This window comes from Octopus sinensis, linkage group LG2 (genome assembly GCF_006345805.1).
Source record: "Octopus sinensis linkage group LG2, ASM634580v1, whole genome shotgun sequence".
Taxonomy (NCBI): Eukaryota; Metazoa; Mollusca; class Cephalopoda; order Octopoda; family Octopodidae; genus Octopus; species Octopus sinensis.
The window spans coordinates 121281604-121303367 of NC_042998.1; the positions used below are offsets into that span (position 1 = coordinate 121281604).

The following is a 21764-nucleotide window of genomic DNA, read 5'->3' on the forward strand; positions in this document are numbered from 1 at the left end:
TAGGAGTCCACCAAGGTTCAGTCCTCAGCCCCCTCCTATTTATCATAGTCTTCCAGGCAATAACGGAGGAATTCAAGACAGGATGCCCCTGGGAGCTCCTCTATGCTGATGACCTTGCTCTAATTACTGAGTCACTATCAGAACTAGGGGAGAAGTTTCAAGTGTGGAAACAAGGATTAGAAGCAAAGGGCCTTAGAGTCAACGTAGCTAAAACCAAAGTCCTAATAAGCAGGAAGGCAGGCAAACCACAAATCCCTTCAGGTAGATGGCCCTGCTTGATCTGTAGTAGAGGTGTAGGTAGAAACTCTATAAGATGTACCCAGTGTAAGCTATGGACACATAAGAGGTGCAGCAATATCAAAGGATGGCTAACTGGGAAGATAGCTTTTGTATGTGGCAGATGCTCGGGTGCAATAAACACTGACAATGTGCAGCGAACAACTTCCGCCACATTCCAGGGAGAAAAACTAGAAGTAGTTGATAGCTTCCATTACCTAGGTGACCAAGTCAGTAGCGGGGAAGGGTGCTCTGAAAGTGTAGCTGCTAGAATAAGAATAGCTTGGGCAAAGTTCAGAGAGCTCTTACCCTGCTGGTAACCAAGAGCCTCTCGTTCAGAGTAAAAGGTAGACTGTATGATGCATGTGTACGAACAGCCATGCTACATGGCAGTGAAACATGGGCTGTGACTGCTGAGGACATGCATAAGCTCACAAGGAATGAAGCCAGTATGATCTGATGGATGTGTAATGTCAGTGTGCATACTCGACAGAGTGTAAGTACCTTGAGAGAAATGTTGGACCTCAGAAGCATCAGATGTGGTGTGCAAGAGAGACGACTGCGCTGGTATGGTTATGTAGCGAGAATGGATGAGGATTTCTGTGTGAAAAAGTGCCACACCCTAGCGGTTGAGGGAACCTGTGGAAGAGGTAGACCCAGAAAGACCTGGGATGAAGTGGTGAAGCACGACCTTCTAACTTAAGGCCTCACGAAGGAAATGACTAGTGACCGAAACCTCTGAAAATATGCTGTGCTTGAGAAGACCCGGCAAGCCAAATGAGACCATAACCTTGTTTGCCTGTGCCAGTAGAGTGCTAAGAGCACCATCTGAGTGTGATCGTTGCCAGAGTGGCTAACTGGCTTCCGTGCCGGTGGCATGTAGGAGGCACCATTCGAGCGGGATCGTTACCAGCATCGCCTTACTGGCACCTGTGCCGTTGGCATGTGTAAAAAAATTCAAGCGAGGTCGTTGCCAGTACTGCCTGTCTAGCCCAAAAAATTCTAGTGAGGTCGTTGCCAGTACCGCCTGACTGGCCCCTGTGCCGGTGGCACGTAAAAGCACCCACTACACTCTCGAAGTGGTTGGCGTTAGGAAGGGCATCCAGCTGTAGAAACTCTGCCAGATCAAGACTGGAGCTTGGTGCAGCCATCCGGTTCGCCAGCCCACAGTCAAACCATCCAACCCATGCTAGCATGGAAAGCGGACGTTAAACGACAATGATGATGATGATGCACCTGTGTTCCTTCTTTCCTACTTTGAATCCACAATTCTTAATGGATATAGAAAGTCGCTATTGTGACATAGTATATACTGGAAGTTTTGGAGGAGACATTCTAAAGAGTAAAGTGTGTCTTGGGAATTTTAAACTTGACATAGCCCGCCTTCTCCAGGTTTGAACACTGGCAATTCTTTCCGTCCTTTCTTCCAGAAAGAGAGAGAGAGATCAACTTCAATAATTGATTGGTACTTTTTTAGCGACCCCCAAAACAACGAAAGATAAAGTTGATCTCGGAGTGCAGAGAATCAATGAATACTGCAAAGCATTCTCTCCAACACTCTAACTGTTCTGCCAGCTCTCTGCAAAGGGATATGGTAATTATCTACCTATACATGTACACTGTCACAGAACTGTGGCATTTATGCATTTACGTTTATATACATACATACATACATGCATGGTATGGCAGTATGTAACTGTTGTAACTCACATAGATGTGGTAGATATATGAACAGGCAGGAAGTTCCAAGGATTGCAGCTGCAGAGATGAAGGTTTCAGCAAGTAGTTTTATTTATAGAACACATAATCTGGTCTATGGAATTTGAAATATGGCAGTGGTGTGAAGAGGAGAAAATAGAGGAAGTAGGTTTGGCTAATTTTACAAAATAAAGATAAAAAGGATATAGCACATCAGTAGGCCCATGATGCTAGTGTGAAGGTTTTATAATTGGTCAGATAGCTGTATATTGGATATATATCAGAAACACTGTTTTAAATATGTTGGTGCTTTGGTGTGGACTACACTTGTGCTATATAATGATGATGTTGATATAATTGTCTTACTTACCTATCTCCTTTAGAAAATGGATTCCAGTTGGTGGACATTTGCACCTGGTAGAAACCAACCCTTTGAATATCAGCTGGGGTATTGGCTATGACAGCTCAGCCTGGGTATATACTGGAGGCTTTGGCGGAGACATTTTAAAGAGTAAGTATTCTCTCAACACATCTATAGATCCACTCTCTTACATGTGTTAGTTTTACACACACACACACTCCTACAAATATGATAGTTATATACCTTTACTTCCACAGGTGTGATAGTAATACTCTCTTCTTCTATATGTGATGATTATTTACCCACTATTCTACACATACAAATGCACATACAGTTTAAAATACATGTTACTAAATAAATACACATGCACACACAGGTTACTTCCTGTTTCTGTCACAAGGCTTTGGTCAAACCAAAGCTATAGTAAAAGACACCTACCCAAAGTACCATGCAGTAGGATTGAACCCAAAAACATGTACTTGGGAGATAAACTTCTTGAGTACACAGTCATACTTGCACTCCATTTATATATAATGAATGGTAGTTTCATACTGGTGTGAAATGTAATTAAATGATAAAAGTACCTGTCCTAATGTTCAGGTAACTCAGGAATGAGAAACTCTAAGCAGGAACTCACACACTGGGAAAAATAATATACATACATGCGCATGTGCATGCACACACACACGCACGCGTGCTCGCACACACACACACACACCACACACACACACACACACACACACACTCTAGTAGTTTTCTTTGTCATTGTACCAGTACACCATGTGATGAAGAAACAGGAATGGCATGTTGCTGTGTAGCCTGTTGCTCTGTTTAACTGCATGACCAGGCCTTTGGGTTTTGGTTCTTTTAGTAGAGAACACTCAGATCAAGTCCCCAGTCTGAGAATAACTTTCTCCTCTTTTCCCACCCATCTTAGAGGCTCTTAAAATGGGTTATTCGTACTGCTTTTCCTCCATTGATTATGTGATTACAATGCAAAAGAATAAAACACTGTCAGCATGGAAGAATTAATATAATTCTATTTATTTTTTTTTCTAAGGTGTATCCGATGCCAGTTGGAGAGTCCATCCACAAGTTGATGTGCGTAGTGTTTATATTTATGAAAATCAAAAGTGGACACCTGCATATGGCTATTCAAACAGGTTGGTTTTTAATACAGTTCTATATTTAAGAGATGCCATTATTTACATTTGACAGATATTTGTCCTCATCTTGTTTGTTGTTACCAACAAACAAGATGAGGACAATTATCTGTCAAATGTAAATAATGTACAGGTTGGATTTTAGTTCACGCTTTGTTTGGTCAGTAATGTTTACTAACAATTAATAATAATGTTCATCTCTCTCTCCAAATCTCTCAATTATTGATACTTAACACACATTACTGTTAACTTCTCAATCTACCACTGACAGGTGGAAGCTTTTAATTGTTCACTTGACATGCTTGATATAGCAGCCAAATCTCTTTCATATCCCAACTTTATCTTCACATACGAAGAACACATTAAATTGTATAGTCAGTGAGATACCCACAAGAAAACAGGATAGCCATGTTTTGAATGTCTTTAACCATTGGTCTTTTCAATCAGAGCTGATATGAGGCTAAAGAAAAACAACTGTTCACCATATCACTCCACTCTCTCTACTACTACTACTACTACTAGTGGCAATTAATACTATTCACTTCTTCATACCACTAGCAGTTATCACTTATGCTGTTGGTATAGCTGTTTAACCCTGGGACAGCACAGATGATGCACACCTATAACTATAAGTGAGCACTTAATTGTTTAAGTATATATTTTTGTAATCCCCACCTCTAACTTTTTCATTATTCATTCAAAAAGTTTCTGTGGGTTTCTATGTCTTGAACATCAGCAATTCAGCTACATTGGTTTAATTCTTGATAGTCACATTTTTTTGTATGGTATATTATTCTGAGAATGTCAAATATTTGAGATAGTCTCTAATTCACTGTAACTCTCTCTGGTTTGTGAGAGAAAAATAACAGCTTCAATGGCAAGTAACTTTCCTTATTGAATGGCATTTCCTTAATACATCTTCAAATTACAACAAATTGTCCATCATATACATCAGCTTACTCTGTCACCACATCAACTAGTTTCTAATGGGATTCACCTCTGGGATCAACTGTCTTTTACTAGTGTTAAATTCCTGACATAAGATGGGTAGCTTCCAGTTGACAGGCTTCTTGATGTCATAAAATCTTCCATTCAGCACCATGCACTGAAAGTACAATACAGTACAACATCCAGTGTTAGGGAGATGATAAGAGCCTATAACAAAGTGTGTGTATATATATATATATATATATATATATATATATATCCTGTAAAGGCATCACATTTGAAAACTAGCTATAAGTGGATTCTTTATCTCTAGAAACATGGAAAAGATATATTAAATGAAGAGTTTATATAGGTTGAAAAATGTGAATCAGATTTATTTTTGTATCACTTAGTGGTTATATATATATATATATCATCATCACCATCATCATTGTTTTACGTTAGTTTTCCGTGCTGGCATGTGTTGGACGGTTTGACTGGGGACTGGCAAACCAGTGGGCTGCACGAGGCTCCAATCTGACCTGGCAGTGTTTCTACAGCTGGACGCTCTTCCTAATGCCAATCACTCCGAGAATGTAGTTGGTGCTTATTATGTGCCACCAGCACGGGAGCCAATCAGGCAGCACTGGCATTGGCTACCTTCAAATGGTGCTTTTTACATGCTACCAGCACAGGATCCAGTTGGGGCAGGGAGGCTGGTATCAACCATGCTTGGATGATGCATTTTACATGCCACCGGCACAGGGAGCCAGTTAAGTGGCACTGGTAATGATCCATGCATGCATGGTGCTTATTGTGTGCCACTAGCATGGGAGCCAGTCAGGTGGCACTCGCATCGGCCATAACTACAATTTTCATTTGATTTGATTTTACTTGACTCAATAAGTCTCCTCAAGCATGGAATGTTGCCCAACGATTGAAAGGTACTTTTTAAATATGTTTTGTCTTTGTTCAAGTTAACATGATGAAACACTTGATAACTAATAAATTGTTTATATTTGTTGTAGAGGTTTTATGGCTGATGGACATGACTGGAGTGACAGATCAGGTAGATATAAAAGAACCAAAGAAAATACACAGCTTCCATCAGGTCAATGGATATGGGTGAGTTGTAAAACTTATCTCTCTTCCTATTTTCCACAACACCCAGCAGAACATGCCATTGCCACTAACTAGTTTATAAGGGATAGAGCCTCTACATGGCTGTTTGCCATGTTGGAAATATCAGCTAAACCTCACTCAAATCATCTAGTTCTATCTTTTAAAAAAGTTAGGACATATTGGATAATGTAGTCCTAGATACACAATGACTAAAAAAGAAGTGGATGGTTACAGCTGAAATGGCTTTGATTTTGAGTCTACTGGATTGGTCTGTAGATTGGCTTCTAAGGTTCATTTCTGATGGCCAAGGTAGTTGGGCATCTGCTACTCATTGAAAAGTGAAAAAAATTAGAATACGATGATTACTTAATGCACTTTATATACTTTATGCACAATTTTATAGACTTAAATACACTGCACTCATAAAATAAATATTCACTCTTATTTTCCATTTTCCCATAAACAAAAATATCCTGTACATATGATACAACCTTTAGCTAAAATGTAAACAAGCATGAATATTTCACAGAACTGCATTTACGTGCATGCGTTAAGTGATAGGTGATATGAAAAACTTAGTTCAATTTAAAAAAATACACTTTTCGCTATCCAATCATCACCTCTACCACCACCTCCATCACTATCATCATCATCACTCGCCCTCCTCTCTCTCTCCCCCACCTCTCTCTCTGCCTTTCTTTAACCTCACCATCAGAACATCACCCCTAAAATTATATTTTTAACTCTCCTCTACCTTCAACTAACTTTTTAAATAACATAATAAGTATTATGTTCCCCTTACCTCATGTCATGGATGCTTCTCTCTCCTTCTTTCTGTCTCTCTCTTCGCCTTATCCTCTGTTTCTCTCCTTTTTCTTTTTCCTCTCTTTCCCTTCAACTAATCACATGAAAGCGTTATAATTACATTCCTTCTACCTCGCATCATGGATGCTTCTCTCTCCCTCTTTTTCTCTTTCCTTTTTTCTCTCTCCCTCTTTTCTTCCTCTCTCTTTGTCTCTCCTCTTTTCTCTCTCTCTCTCTCTTTTTCTCTTTCTCTCTCTTTTCTTTCTCCCTCTTTTTTTTTAATCACGTGAGAGCATTACTGATGGGCTAAGTAACACAGTGACGAGCAGAATTATTATAAGATATTTGTGAACTGTCTGATTATCTTGATTGAAACAAAGTATGCATAGGAACAGACATGGCTGTGTAGTTAAGAAGTTTGTTTCAGAACTCTGTGGTTTCAGGGTTCAAGTCAATACTCTCTGGCACTTTGAGAAGTATTTTACTGTATCCTCAAATCAAGCCAAACCTTCTGAATAAAACTGAGAAGGCAAAGGCAGTAGAAGACTATCAGTGAAGTAGTCTTAATTTATCACTTGGTTTACTATTGCCTCTTTTTCATTTTTGGGTATAGAGCCATTGGACTGGCTCCTGTGCAGGTGGCACATAAAAAGCACCATTTGAGCGTAGCTGTTACCAGTACCGCCTGACTGGCCCTCGTGCCAGTGGCACATAAAAGCACCCACTTCACTCTCAGAGTGGTTGGCGTTAGGAAGGGCATCCAGTTGTAGAAACTCTGCCAGATCAGATTGGAGTCTGGTGCAGCCATCTGGTTTGCCAGACCGCAGTCAAATCGTCCAACCCATGCCAGCATGGAAAGCAGATGTTAAATGATGATGCTGATGAGAGCCTTCTCTGTTATAAGCATTTATTGCTAACTCTTTCAACTGAGAATAACTCTCAAGTTATTACTTTCTTTTTTCTCTTATGAAACCCAGTGGTCCTGGGAAAAAATCATGTATGCTGTTTTTGTTCCTCTTACTAAACTATTGTTTAAAAAAATGTAGCATGATGTTGTGATGAATAAGTGGTATTGAATTCAAGTCCACTAATTATCATCATCATTATCAACATCTTCATCATCATCTTACTATTGCACATCAGTACACTTCAGCCTCTTGTCCACAGAGGTACTGTCTTCTCTTTCTGCTTTTCCTACCAGTATGACAGTGGTCTCTACTCCTTGGAGCTTGCTAGTTTCATTCCACCTCTATTCAGGCACTCTTGACTCACTAGTTTCTCTCATCACCCATATTCTCTCCCACCCCTCTAGTTCTTGCATTGACTACTATGCATGTTTTTCCTGCAACCATTGATTTGCAAGTGTTCAAGAGGTGCAATAACTACATTAATTTCATTGGTCTCAAAGAATCTGCAAGGGTCATAGGGCACAGCTCCTTCCTCCTGACCAAACCAATATGAAAATGTTTATATCATTGTTGTCTTCATCAGTATCATCATCATCACTACCACTGTCATTGTTTCCATGATCACCATTACCACCACTTCCACCACTATCACCATTATCATCAGCTGCAACAGCAGGATGAAAACTTTGAACTTTACACTAACTCTGTTTTTGGTTCTGACAATGTTGTCTTTTTATTTATGATAGATGACTGACTGGATAATTGATTATTCTGTGCCAGGTGGTGTGGATCCAGAAGGTTGGCAGTATTCTACAGATTTCAACAGGTCTCCCCACTACTTTACTTTCTGTTTTCTATATTAATAAAAGATAATAAATAGGTTTATTCTGCTTTCTTATGTTGACCATGTTTTTTATAATAATCTCAGTCAGTTATATTAATACCAGTCTGTTCCGATAATCTTCATGTGTTATAATAATCTCAATCTGTTATAATTAATCCTAATTACTTATAATCCTATTATTATCATATCAATCAATTAAGGGAATTCCAATTAGTTATAATAATAATACCAATCTGTTATAATAATTCCAAATAATAATTCCGATATGTTATAATCTCAGTATGACAGTATTTGATCCCTAATTCTATCATATTAAGGTGATTATTTAGTCCTTGTTTCTGTAAGTTGTGTGATGTTTACCAACTGTAACTTCTCTCATGAGCTAGTGAAGGAATCCTCTACATAGTCGCTCAACTTGCTTGAAATAGCAATCAGATCTTCCTCAAATTACACCCTACTGCCTTGAAAAAAAAGGACACATAAGATTAGATAGTTCTGAGAGCTCTATACCTAGGAAAGAAATGGTATGGTTGTGACTGGAATGCCTCTGACCATATATTTGTTGGATCATAGCTGAGCTGGAGTTAAACAACAATATCAACGATAGATTAATCAATCATTGAAAAGTTTGTCTTGTAATCTATTTCGAACAAGTGAGCTACACTAGAATGTAGTGGGACATTTGTTGATTTAATAATGCTACTGCTGGTTTACAGTTGTGATATCTGCTTACAGCTAAGTAGACAGGAGTCTACGAATATGTCAATGCTGGTGATAATATATGAAACACCTGCTTCTTGGTTTCTCAGCCACTTCTCTTTTAAGCTCAGTCATCTGGCTGTTGATCTAAGCCTAAAATAATGGATATTAAAACTTTGAATGTCTTGCTTCCCTGGGCATGGACAAATTGGAGCTCTGACATCCAGCAACTGACTTGGTAGACACCCACAAAATTAATCATCATCTTTCCAACAACAAATTTGGGCACCCTTTTGAATTCCATATGTCTAACACCCGTAGACATACTTACAAAATCAAAAGACAACAGCACCCATGACTTTCAGAAATATTTTTTTGTGCTCAGAATTGTTGAATCATGCGATAAACTATCCACATCAGTTGTTAGCTGTTATGACACTACATCCTTCAAAACTGCTATGCTTCCTGAAATTTGTTTCATGCCTCCTCCCCATTTTTTTTAAACAACTCATTCATTGTTCACTTTCTGTGCATTATTCTATGTACTGTACATGCACTTTTGATTACATTTTCTGATGAGTTGTAGTGCATTTGAGTACTGTATACATTAAGTTCATTATTATTATGTTAGTACAATATATTGATATACTAACACACTATAGGTATATTGGTATACTAAACTTTTGTAGAGATTTTGGTATTATCTTTTGGGATGATATATTCTTATTCTATAGTTATATTTTTGTATACTTAACTTTCTATAGATATAATAGGATAATATAGTCTATACATATATTTGTTATTGTTGTTTAGTGCTAGGTCAGCGTTAATTGGATAAACTTGTGAACAAAAGCAATCCAGCCATGGTTATTTCATTTATTTTCTATGAGTAGGGAACCCAGGACCAGGGTACATGTCCTTTTTTAAGACAGTAAGCTGAGAGAAAGATTTAACTGCTATTTCTTGCAGTTTGAGCAACCACATAATGGTTTTCTTGTTGGCTCAAGTTATATTGATATAGTAGATTGATATATTTACATTCTGTAGGTATAATTGTATAATACAATGGTTTATTCTATAGGTATAGTGATAGGATATATTGATAGAGTAATTAATATTCTATAGTTATAATAGTATATAAACATTCTAAAGGTATGATAGTACAATATATTACTATATTAGAATTTTATAGTAATAATTGTTTTAAATTTAGACTGAAGGGCCAGCAATTTTGAGAGAAGAATAGGGAAGTCTGTACTACCAACCCCAGTACCTGACTGGTACTTTTATTTTACCAACACTGGAGGGATGAAAGGCAAAGTGTACCTCAGCAGAATCTGAACTCATTCTGTAGTAATAATGGTATTAGATGGGCATAAGTAGAAGTGGTTAGTAACTAGCTAGCTCTAAGGAGCAGAGGTCATAATAGTAGTAGTAGTGGCAGCTGTAGAAGAAAAGGTAAAGAGAGGAGACAGGTATAATGATGTGATATATTGGAATACTAGCTTTCCAAAGGTGTATTGCTATACTAATAATCTAGTTATAGTGGTATAATATAGTTGGTATACTAACAGTCTCTAGGTATATTGGTCTACAAGCAGTCTATAGATATATTAGTAGAGCTATTTGATATTAACATTCTATAGTTGTATCAGTGTGCTAATGATGTAAGGGCATAATGTTGGTATATTTACATTCTGTAGGTGTATTGGTACATTAAGAACCTGTTGATATATTGGCACAGCTTATTGGATATATTAACATTCTATAGGTATATTATATTAATAGTATATAGATGATAGAAAATGTTGGTATACTACTAATGTATTGGTATAATGGTAGAATACATTTGTATACTAACAGTCTTTCATACAATGGTGTAGTATTGGTTTACTAAATGTCAATAGATATAATGATAAGATAAGAATGGTACATTAACATACAACAGCTATTATATGTCGATATACTAATATTCTGTAGTATATATGATATATTGCTGTACTAATATTATGTAGCTGTAAAGATATAATGGTATGCTAACATTTTATATGTTTAATAGTTTAGTATATTGCTATAATAATATTCTATATGTATAATATTTTACTAACATTATCACTTTAAAATGGAAATTGTTCGTGTAAGTGTCACTCTATTTTCAAATTTATTTAACAAGCAGAAAAAAATTTAAAAAGCTGATTTTCTATGTTCCAATTTCTTTTTCTAGACCATTCCATCGTCGAAAAGGCTGGACTGACACAGTGAGAAGGAGGCGTTGGTATAGGTAAGTCTTTTATTCTTTATAATATAAAATGGTTAAGAGTTTAGATGTAAATTATGTATGCCATTCATAAGCATAGCCTAAGAGAGCAAAAATAGTTCCATGCGAGTCAAACCATGTATGATACAATGCTATCAGTAGTGACTGCACAACTGAATATACCAAATAAGTTCTGCTAAATTTAATGTCGTCTTAGCACTTATAAACGTTTTTCCGTATAAACCGATAGTATTACCTCCCTTGTTTCACATTGGGATTACAGAAAACTTCGTAGCCACTCATCTTAGGCCCTGTTTGTAAATATCACACACACAGACATATATATATATGATGACAATATTGTCATCATTGTTTTAACAGCAACTTTTTCCATGCTGGCACAGGTTCCATGTGACTTCCTGAGTTTTCTATGGTTGGATACCTTTCTTGATACTAATCCTGACTTTGTTTTCAGTGATAGTATTTTATTCTATATTTTATTTTTCTATAGTCCTTACACATAGAAACTACTGATCTGTCAGACGTACCATTTATGTGGGACATAAACAAATGCCATCACTGCCTAAGCAGTATCAATGCAAGGACACACTCACATGCACAAACACACACACATACACACACACGCACACATGACAGGCTTCTCTACAGTATCTATCTACCGAGTTTCACTCACAAAGTATCGGTCAATCGAAGGCTGTAGTAGATGACAGTTACCCAAGGTGTCATGTAATGGGATCAATCCGGAAACCACACAGCCATGCCTGAGCTTATATATCATCATCATCCTTTTAGTGTTCGTTTTCCATGCTAGCCAGGGTTGGACAGTTTAACCAGAGCTGGAAAGCAGGAGAGCTGCACCAAGTTCCAGTTTGATTATTTTGGTTTCTATGGCTGGTTGCCTTTCCTAATGCCAACCACTTACATTGTGTACTGGGTGCTTTTTGTGTGAAACTGGCATGGGTTTTCTTACATGGCACTAGCAAGGGTGCTCTCTATATATGGTACCAGCACAGGTGCTGTTTATGTGGCGCTGGACCAGGGCTCTTGCAGGCCAATTCTTTTCTGCTGGAGTAGCAGTATTAACACTTTTGCTGTGGAGGACAGGTCTTGAGTACAGAAAGGTGCCAGATATCTTGGTTCTTTTTCATCTCCTCCATAAGGTTCAGTGTCCTGAAATCATCCTTCAGTACTTTGTCCTATGTTTTCCCAGGTCTCCTTCCACAAGTTCCATCTCCTTTGAGTGATTGGGACTTCTGTATGGAACTGTCTAAAAAAAGATAGTCTAGTAATGGGGCATATAAGCCCTCGACGGAAAAAAGTAGGTTTTTCCATATGCATGGGACTTGAACCCATACCTCTTTGTTTTCACGACAAGTATGCTACCATTACTCTAGTGCACAACCTACTTCATTCCGTCAGATTTAAGAACTATAATTAGTTTGTAGTGTTGTTTTGTAAACAAACTTTCATGTGCTTTTACTGCAATGGTTTTTGTTAAGCAACGTCAATTTTTACAATTCTGTAAACAATAATAATAGCATTTTATAAGCTTAAAGCTCATAAGCGATCTTATATGACCCCTGGTTAAGAACCACTGATATAAACCATTATTTCATTATCCAAACCACTCCATTGTAACAAGGTTCAATACACTGCCTCATCTTCCACACTACACACTGTAATATAATGTTTAAATGTTTAGTATACACTGTCTCACTACTCTAACATTACTGTATTATACTGTTTAATATCCCATTATTTTACTACACACACTACACTATTATTATAATGTCCAGTACACATTGTACACTACTCACACTGTATTGTACTGTGCAGTACATGCTCTTTTATTATCCATAGAACATGATTGTGTTATAATGTTCAGTGCACTAATAGCATCATGTTCCATCTTCATCCATAGACAAAGATTAATTCATTAACTTTTATCACTGACAAAAGAACTATTAAGTCTTTTAGTTCTGTTTCTAACAAAAACACAATTTAATTAAGGGAAACTTGCACTTTTTGACTCTATGGTTCAGAAAATGTAACCAATGCAATTGCATTGTCTTGAATGTTTGTATTAGGTTATAAGAGAATGATCTAGTTATGAACTAGACTTTGAGTATATTAAAACTACTCTGGTATTAAATGAAAACCTCTTATCTACTTTTATTCTTGTATATGTTTCAGCCGTGAGGCTGTGGCCATGCTGGGCATGCTTTGGTTTTATATTCTATTTTATGTTTGATAGATATTTTGTGTATTGATTTGAGATTTTGAAAATATTACAGCCCTTTACAATTACCATACCCCACCACATACACAAACATTACCACACTGTACTGTTACAATATTACATAACAACACACCACATCATGCACATAACGCCACTGCACCATTACTATACCAGACCATATCAATCACCATACTGTTAGCATATCACACACACACATCACCACTAATAACAAAAAGCTTTATCATAAACACATACATGCACTCTCTTACACACATGCATATGTACACACACTCAACTTTGTTTCAGGAAATGTAAAATCTCTACACGTGGTCCCTGGCTTGAGATTGGCCCCACAAAATTACTGGATATATCTATTCAAGTAGCTGACCTTCATCTAACAGACAATCAGTCTCTTTACTCACAACCTGTTGCTGTATGGGCAGTTGGCTGGAACGGAGATGTACTTTGCCGTCGGGGGGTTACCCCAAGTACACCACAGGTAACACAATATTGTCTTTTTCAATCTGTCTTGTTTTTCTTTACACTTACGTCCAGAGAAGAAGACTAATGCCAATGACACATGCAAGTTCTTCTTTCTAAGCTAGTAAAATTGTTATTCAGCAGACCTGTGGTCAAAGGTGTTCCAGCCATGACTATCTCATATTTCTTCTGATGCGGTATATCTGGGACTACATTACACCTTTTTTGTTAAGGTGTTAGGTAGTTATAGTGAAATATGTAACCAGGTCAGGGATAATGAACCCTCCTTTGCCCACAATTGAAATTTCATCCAAATTTAAATCTGAAACTATATGATCTGATGAAGTCTCTAAAATTCCATATGAAAAATGAAAAACAGGTTTAGGCCTTAAGGCCAAAACAGTAATTTAATACATGTTGCTTATCTAAAGATCTGTTATATAAAAAATTTATTGTTTTTTTCAATATTAATGCTCTTCTACTAGTTCTTATACACTTGCATTTGACCTCTAGTATTAAAAAGATTCTCTGTTACTAATTCATAAACTCTTAACTTATCATAGTTCTTATTCAATTTGAACTTCTACAAATTTCTCTTGTAAAAGACAAATATTGGCAGGGGATATATTCCAGGAGAAGACTTTCTGGTTGATGGCAATTGAATGTTTAGGTCAAGTGTTTAATGCATAGTTTGGAGCAGGGATTATGATGGAAGAGGTGGATGCATTGGGTGGACTTGGACTGGGGTAGTACACAAGTTAATAGCTCAGAGAAGAATACTTAACTAGTTAAGTATTAAAAGTTTCTATTCTCCCTACCCCATCAGCTTTGGCCTACTAATTTTAGCTGAAATACATTCAACTGTACCAGAAGATGTTCTTCAAAGAGAGCTTGATTTATGGCTCTGCCACTTAAACTGTCTCTTCCTCTATCTATAAAAAATAGATTCTTGGTGTTGTCTCCACTAGACTTAATAGAATAATATTAAACCCCTTCTCCCAATAGTAAATCTAAATAACAAAGTAAATTCAGTGATAAGTAGTGTATCTATGAATAAATATCATTTATTACCATGTTTCTGTTGATGAGACTAGTCTCTCTGTCTATCTACCTGTCCTCTTTGTGATGTTGGTAAATGGAATAAGTATAAAAATAAATCTTTTCAATTTAACTAAAAATTCCTTATGCAGCTGAAGATTGCTCTACATTTTAAAACTGATGTAATACTTGCATTGTTTAATTAAACGAAGTCGCATGAAACAATCGTACTGCATTACCTTTGGATATCCTTGTTGCTTATTTTGATTATAATCACCCCATTTTGAATTATATGGATATTACTATACCAAATTCTGGTGCCTTTAACTTAAGTACCATATTCAACTAAATAAATATATATATATATATATATATGAAATGTTATATAGTTACAGTTTTAATGTTTTAGCAAAGAAACTGCTTTCACTAATTCATAATTCCTCTGAAACCAATTATTTTGAATCTACATTTACATATTCAAAATAATCTGCTTCAGATGAGCTATAAATTAATGGAAGTAAAATTTCTTTGCTAGAACATTAAATTCTATAACATAGAAACTATTACACCCTGTTTGTTGTTCTTCCACCTTGTCTTTGTGCTTTTTTGTTGTTTTATTTTTGCATTTTTGGACGATATGTATACACATACATTAATACATGTGTCTATGTTTATACATATACTTACAAACAGGGAGTACAAGAGAGATTTCAGACACTAGAGTACGATTTTGAGCAGATAGGGGCTTCTTCATGGTTTCATGTTCTCTGTAATGTTTACATATGTATTTAAGGATCCAAAATACTGTGTAATTGACAGTTCAGTTAGCTTGTAGCACCAGCTCCAATGTCAGTTAGAATACAATTGAGAAGCACTTCAGTTTCTGTTCTCTGGAATCTCCATAGAAAGTTGGAAGTCTTCAATTGTACTTTATCCATCTACCCTTACAACAGATTATTAGATAGGTAACATTATGAACACTCCATCTAAATTACATAGCATCTTTCATTTAGAGTGTGTATTTTTCAGTTTGTGTTAATTTGTATTTCAGGGTGCTTATTGGCAGCATATACCCACAGCAACTGATCAACCATTCCAAGCTATATCTGTGGGAGGAGAGTTCCGAGTGTGGGCTATTGCCAAAGATGGTTCAGCATGGTTTCGTTGTGGAGTTTCTCTCAATAATCCAGCCGGTAAACATTTCATTGCCTTCACCACTGTCTGCTACATTTAATACTTCATCATCAGTATCATTATCAGATTAACGGTTTAGTCAGATTTGCAGTAGGCTGTCTATGCCAATATTTTCATCCTGTGACATCTCACTGGAAGACACAACATTATCAGGTCTAACCTATTTCTTTCTATATCTCTCTTCGTATACCATAAACATGCCCATCATCCTCCACCAACCTCATATATCAGTTTCTCAAATACCCATTGCCCTTATTTTACTACTGTACAACATCACACCTTTTACACTCAGTCTATATAGTTTACAATACAGAGTATAGAAGTAAAGTGTGTAGAGTATGGTCATCTCAAAAAGAAGATTGGGTTTCAGCTGCACAGGATCTCCTTGATTGTGTCAAGGTAGAGGAAAACTTTTGAAAATGGTCATAACAGGTGACAAATCATGGGTCTATGGCTATGACCCCGAAATCAAGGCAAAAATCAAATCTCACTTGAAAGGAATAATATTTCAAAACATCAAGGAAATCTAAGAGAATGTGATGAGGCAGTTGCTTACTATTCCAAAAAAGGAGTTCCAGGAATGCTTCCTATGGTAACAATGCTGGATAGAGTGTGTGGCTTCAGAAGGGAACTACTTCAGAGGAGATAAAATGCTGACCTGACATTTGTTGTAACTTTCTTCTTATAGCACCAGTTCCTATACTTTTTGATTAGACCTCGTATTTCCTTCATTTGTTTATAGGTAACTGCTGGTTCCACGTCATTCCTCCTCCACCATGTGATCATGTTCTTCACCAAATCTCTGTTGGCGTCACAAGTGTATGGGCTGTTGATATCCAAAGTAACCTCTGGTTTCGCAATGACATAACACCGATATTCCCTGAGGGAACATGTTGGACTAAAATCGCTAGTCAGGTACGGAGAGTATCTGTTGGACCAAAAGACCAGGTAAGACATTTACAGGAATACACAAGTCTATAAAAGTTGTTCTGATTCCAGGTGGTCTGTACTGTATATTGAAATTATTAGTTCAGTGCCTCAACATAATAATATTTATGTATTTCATTGTTTACTATTAAATGCTATAGTGAATATATTATATTCACTATAGCATACTGAGGTACAATGGGTGATGTTAAGGTATTAAACTACTGACAACATAGTTATTAGTTCAGATCTCACTACGCTGCGGTGCACCTGAGCACTGTATACAATAATTTCATTATTATTATTATTTACATTCATTGTTGGGTGTAATAAAGATCAAGACATTTAATTCTGCTTACTCTAACTTACCTAACTGAACAAACAGGTTCCTCCTTTTCCTACTTCCCAGTTCAGTAGTTAGTAGTAGGAAATAACATCTATTCAGCTGCGAGAACAATTGCTTCAGTACCCAGCCAAAGAGGGAGTATCTACATAGTGTAGTTTCTGTAAACTTTTGGCAGCAGAAGTACAGTACATCTTCAGTGTAGACTACACCATAGTTTTAATTATATGCATCTCTTTGTGTTTGTCACCCTACCACTTGACAACCAGTGCTGCTTTGTTTACATCCCTACAATTTAGTGATTTGGCAAAAGCTTGATAGAATAAGTACCAAACTTAAAATAATCATTTGGGTTGATTTGTTTGACTAAACCCTTCAAGGCAGTGTTCCAACATGACTGCAGTCCAATGACTGAAACAAGTAAAAGAGAAGATATCACAGCTCAGGGTAAATAGTGAAGCAGTCCTTTCATACTCGCTATCTATTTGTTTTACAAACTCTTTCTGTCTGTCTTTCTTTGTTTCAAAAACACACATTTAATAACTACATGATAATTTCAGAAAGTTTCATTGTGAATCTAAAATATTTTCTCTGTTGTTTATACACTATAAAGCTGTGGTTTTCCAGTAAATCTATGAGTTTTTCTTTAACTTTAGTTGTGGGTAGTTGTTGAAGCTGGTTTTATGAAATCTGTGACTGAAGGAGGAAGTGTCTACCAAAGATTAGGAATCACTGCTGAATGTCCAACTGGAACAGGATGGCAAAAGGTTATTGGGGTAAGTGAAAATATTTTCATAAAATCTACATCATCATCATTATCATCGTTTAGCGTCTGCTTCCCATGCTGGCATGGGTTGGACGGTTCAACTGGGGTCTGGGAAGCCAGTCTGATCTGGCAATGTTTCTACGGCTGGATGCCCTTCTTAACGCCAACCACTCCATGAGTGTAGTGGGTGCTTTTTACGTGCCAGGCGAGGCTGGCAAACGGCCACAATTGGATGGTGCTTTTTACGTGCCACCGGCACGGAGGCCAGTCGGGGCGGCGCTGGCAATGGCCACATTCGGATGGTTCTCTTATGTGCCACCGGCACTGGTATCACAGCTACAATTTCCATTGATGTTGATCGATTTTGATTTTGATTTTCATTTGCCTCAACAGGTCTTCACAAGTAGAGTTTTGTGTCCCAAGAAGGAAAGGTATGCATAAGTGGACTGGTATAGGTGGACTGGCTACATCCCAGGTAGAGGCTACGGGTTATGGTTTCACTTGTCCTGCCGGATCTTCTCACGCACTGCATACTTCCAAAGGTCTCGGTCTCTAGTCATTTCCTTGGTGAGACCTAAAGTTCGAAGGTCGTGCTTCACCACCTCGTCCCAGGTTTTCCTGGGTCTACTTCTTCCACAGGTTCCCTCAACTGCTAGGGTGTGGCACTTTTTCACACAACTATCTTCATCCATTCACAACACATGACCATACCAGCGCAAACGTCTCTCTTGCACACCACAACTTTTCTCTCAAGGTACTTACACTCTGTCGAGTATGAACACTGACATTACACATCCATCGGAGCATACTGGCTTCATTTCTTGCGAGCTTACGCATATCCTCAGCAGTCATGGCCCATGTTTCACTGCTATGTAGCATGGCTATTCGTACACATGCATCATACAGTCTGCCTTTTACTCTGAGTGAGAGGCCTTTTGTCCCTAGCAGAAGTAAGAGCTCTCTGAACTTTGCCCTGGCTATTCTTACTCTAGCAGTTACACTTTCAACACACCCGCCCCCACTACTGGTAATGGAAACTATCAACTATTTCTAGTTTTTCTCCATGGAATGTGGCGGAAGTTGGTCTCTGCGCATTTTCAGTGTTTATTGCTCCTGAGCATCTGCCACATACAAAAACTATCTTCCTAGTTAGCCTTCCTTTGACGTTGCTGCACCTCTTATGTGTCCATAGCTTACACTTGGTGCATCTTATAGAGTTTCTACCTACGCCTTTTCTATAGATTGAGCAGGGCCATCTACCTGAAGGCGTTTTTGACTTGTCTACCGTCATTGTTGTTGTTTAGCCCAAAACAGTTCTAACTGATCAAATCATTCAGCTATGACCAACTTTGACCTTCTTTAGGACTACATGATAAAATGTGTGCCTTCCTTTACAAAGCAGTAGGATGTAATTTGAGAAAAATTTGGTTTCTATTTCTGAAGGTCAAATGGCCATGTAGAAGTTTCTTTGTTCATTCCTTATTATTTCCACTTCACCTGAGACTGTAGTAGAAGGCACTTACACTATGTGCTGTACAGTGAGATATATTGAATAATATAGTCCGAGATAAATTTTAGACATGATGATCATGGCTAGAATGGACATACTGTTGTCTTGTTTTTGTTCACTTTTAGCATGTTTACATTGAATTTTTCCCTTCCAAATTTTAAATGCCAATCAGAATTACAGGAATAATTCTGCATTGATAATCAGTTCTGGCAGTATAATCTCTTACAAATGCTTTCACAAACAAGTCCATAAAGAAGTAATTGTTAGAACAGAGCCTCAATGTATAGTTACTCAAATTTGAGTCTCATTACTGAAAAACCTCTAATCCTGATCCTTGCTTTTAGCTATATCCATATATATATATATATATATATATATATATATAATATATATATATATATATATATATATATATGTACATACACACACACTCAGTATCCCCCTACAATCAATCACCAACTTTTTCATTGTTCAGTCATTAGCTTGACATATGAATAATGAAAATTACTTGCTAAATATTTCTCTGGAATCTATTTCATATTATCTTAAATGTAACTCAATTTATCGCCTTCATTAATTAATCTGACATCCAAGTATCTACATGGTCACTTGACCTGCTAGAAATAGCGCCCAAATCTTCCTCCAGTCATAGCTTATTATCTTTAAAAAAGAGCCCCCTTTGATTTTGTAGCTCAAAGAAATAATCATGGCTGGCTGAAATGTATTTGTTCATGGCTTTATTCATTGAAAGCTCTCTGATTAAAAACAACAATCTGTCTTCTCTCTATCTACTACTGCTATTACAATGGTTTCTGACCCCCTAAACTAGTTAGCTGTGTACTGCCTCTACTCCAATCCAGCTGTTGCACCTTCCTTCCAACAAATTTCTACTGTTGACGAAGCCTCTATGTGTCACTCGACCAGCAAGAAATAGCACCCAAATCTTACTTAAATCATACCTTACAGGTCTTTTTAAAAAAAGGACCTATTGGATAATATGGTCCTAGATATATTGTTTAAATTAAAGAAGAGATAGTCAAGGATGGAGTGTCTTTCACTATAGGTCTGCTCTACCCGGGCTAACCTGGTTCTACACAATAACTACCTGACTCTTCTGATCCCACAGTAAAACATTTTGCCAGTCCCTTCTACCATTCACATTTTCTTCATTGGAGTTCAAACTGAATATTGACACTGACATCAATGTCAATAGGCTGAAATGTCCTGGATGTAGGACCCTACTCAAGCAAAGATTTTTAGGTCTCTAACATTGATGAAGCCTAGTCAATTTAGTCAACTCCAATAATAAGTGGTATCTATTATTTTTATCAAAGGGAGCCTCTAGGTGGTCACTCAACCTGCTAAAAATAGTAACCAAGTTACATTTAGCATCTGCTTTCCATGCTGGCATGGGTTAGATGGTTTGACTGAAACTGGTAAGCTGGAGAGCTGCTCCAAGTACCAGTCTGATTTGGCATGGTTTCTATGGCTGGGATGCCCTTTCTAATGCCAACCACTCCAAGAGTGTAATGGGTCCTTTTTACGTAATACATTCAATGGTAGAGTCCTAGATATATTATGCCTAAAAGTAAGATGGGATGGTCTTACATAGAATTTCTTTGATAAGAGCTCTATTCAGTTAGGTCTGACCTGGGGTTAAAGAACAACAATCTCAGAAGGCTTAAAATGGTGGGACCTGAACTTGGAATATAAAGAGAGATAATAAAATAGTTTCTGTCATCCACTGCTCCTCTTCCTCCTCTGATAATTAATATAATATTGATTACAATAAAAGCTTAACTCATCCTTAATTATTTCCCATTCAGTCTTTAGCACATCATCCTGTCTTAAAATAATATGATCATTTAACTAGCATTTTTATTATTTTTTTTGTGGGATAGGGTTTGTGTTTGTGTCGTGCGTGTGTGTGTGCATTTTCTACTTTCTATTTCTCTATATTTATCAGTCCTCCTTTTACTATTTCAAACTGTCTTTCTCTTTCTAGGATTCAGCATAAGCTAATTACTCTATCATAGCTATGAAAAGTTAATCATAGAACTAGCCATATTCCTGAATCTGTTGTTTTCAAGAGACTAATAGCACCACTACCATTTTATTATAATGTTCACTACACTATTATTTCACTCACCACATTACTCTGCTGTATTATAGTGTTGAATGCACTGT

General features: G+C 37.1%; 1 protein-coding gene across 3 annotated transcripts in view; it reads left to right on the top strand.

Moving 5' to 3' along the window:
* The window catches only part of LOC115228959 (tectonin beta-propeller repeat-containing protein 1), an 81168-nt gene that overhangs the window by 54689 nt on the left and 4715 nt on the right, over window positions 1-21764 (top strand). For all 3 annotated transcript variants that reach the window (XM_036499107.1, XM_029799407.2, XM_036499101.1), the window contains exons 14-22: window positions 2358-2485; window positions 3396-3498; window positions 5454-5550; window positions 8006-8085; window positions 11027-11083; window positions 13626-13818; window positions 15889-16030; window positions 16774-16979; window positions 17958-18077. In XM_036499107.1, the coding sequence (XP_036355000.1) occupies window positions 2358-2485; window positions 3396-3498; window positions 5454-5550; window positions 8006-8085; window positions 11027-11083; window positions 13626-13818; window positions 15889-16030; window positions 16774-16979; window positions 17958-18077 (1126 nt within the window). The remainder of the gene's footprint in view (window positions 1-2357; window positions 2486-3395; window positions 3499-5453; window positions 5551-8005; window positions 8086-11026; window positions 11084-13625; window positions 13819-15888; window positions 16031-16773; window positions 16980-17957; window positions 18078-21764) is intronic.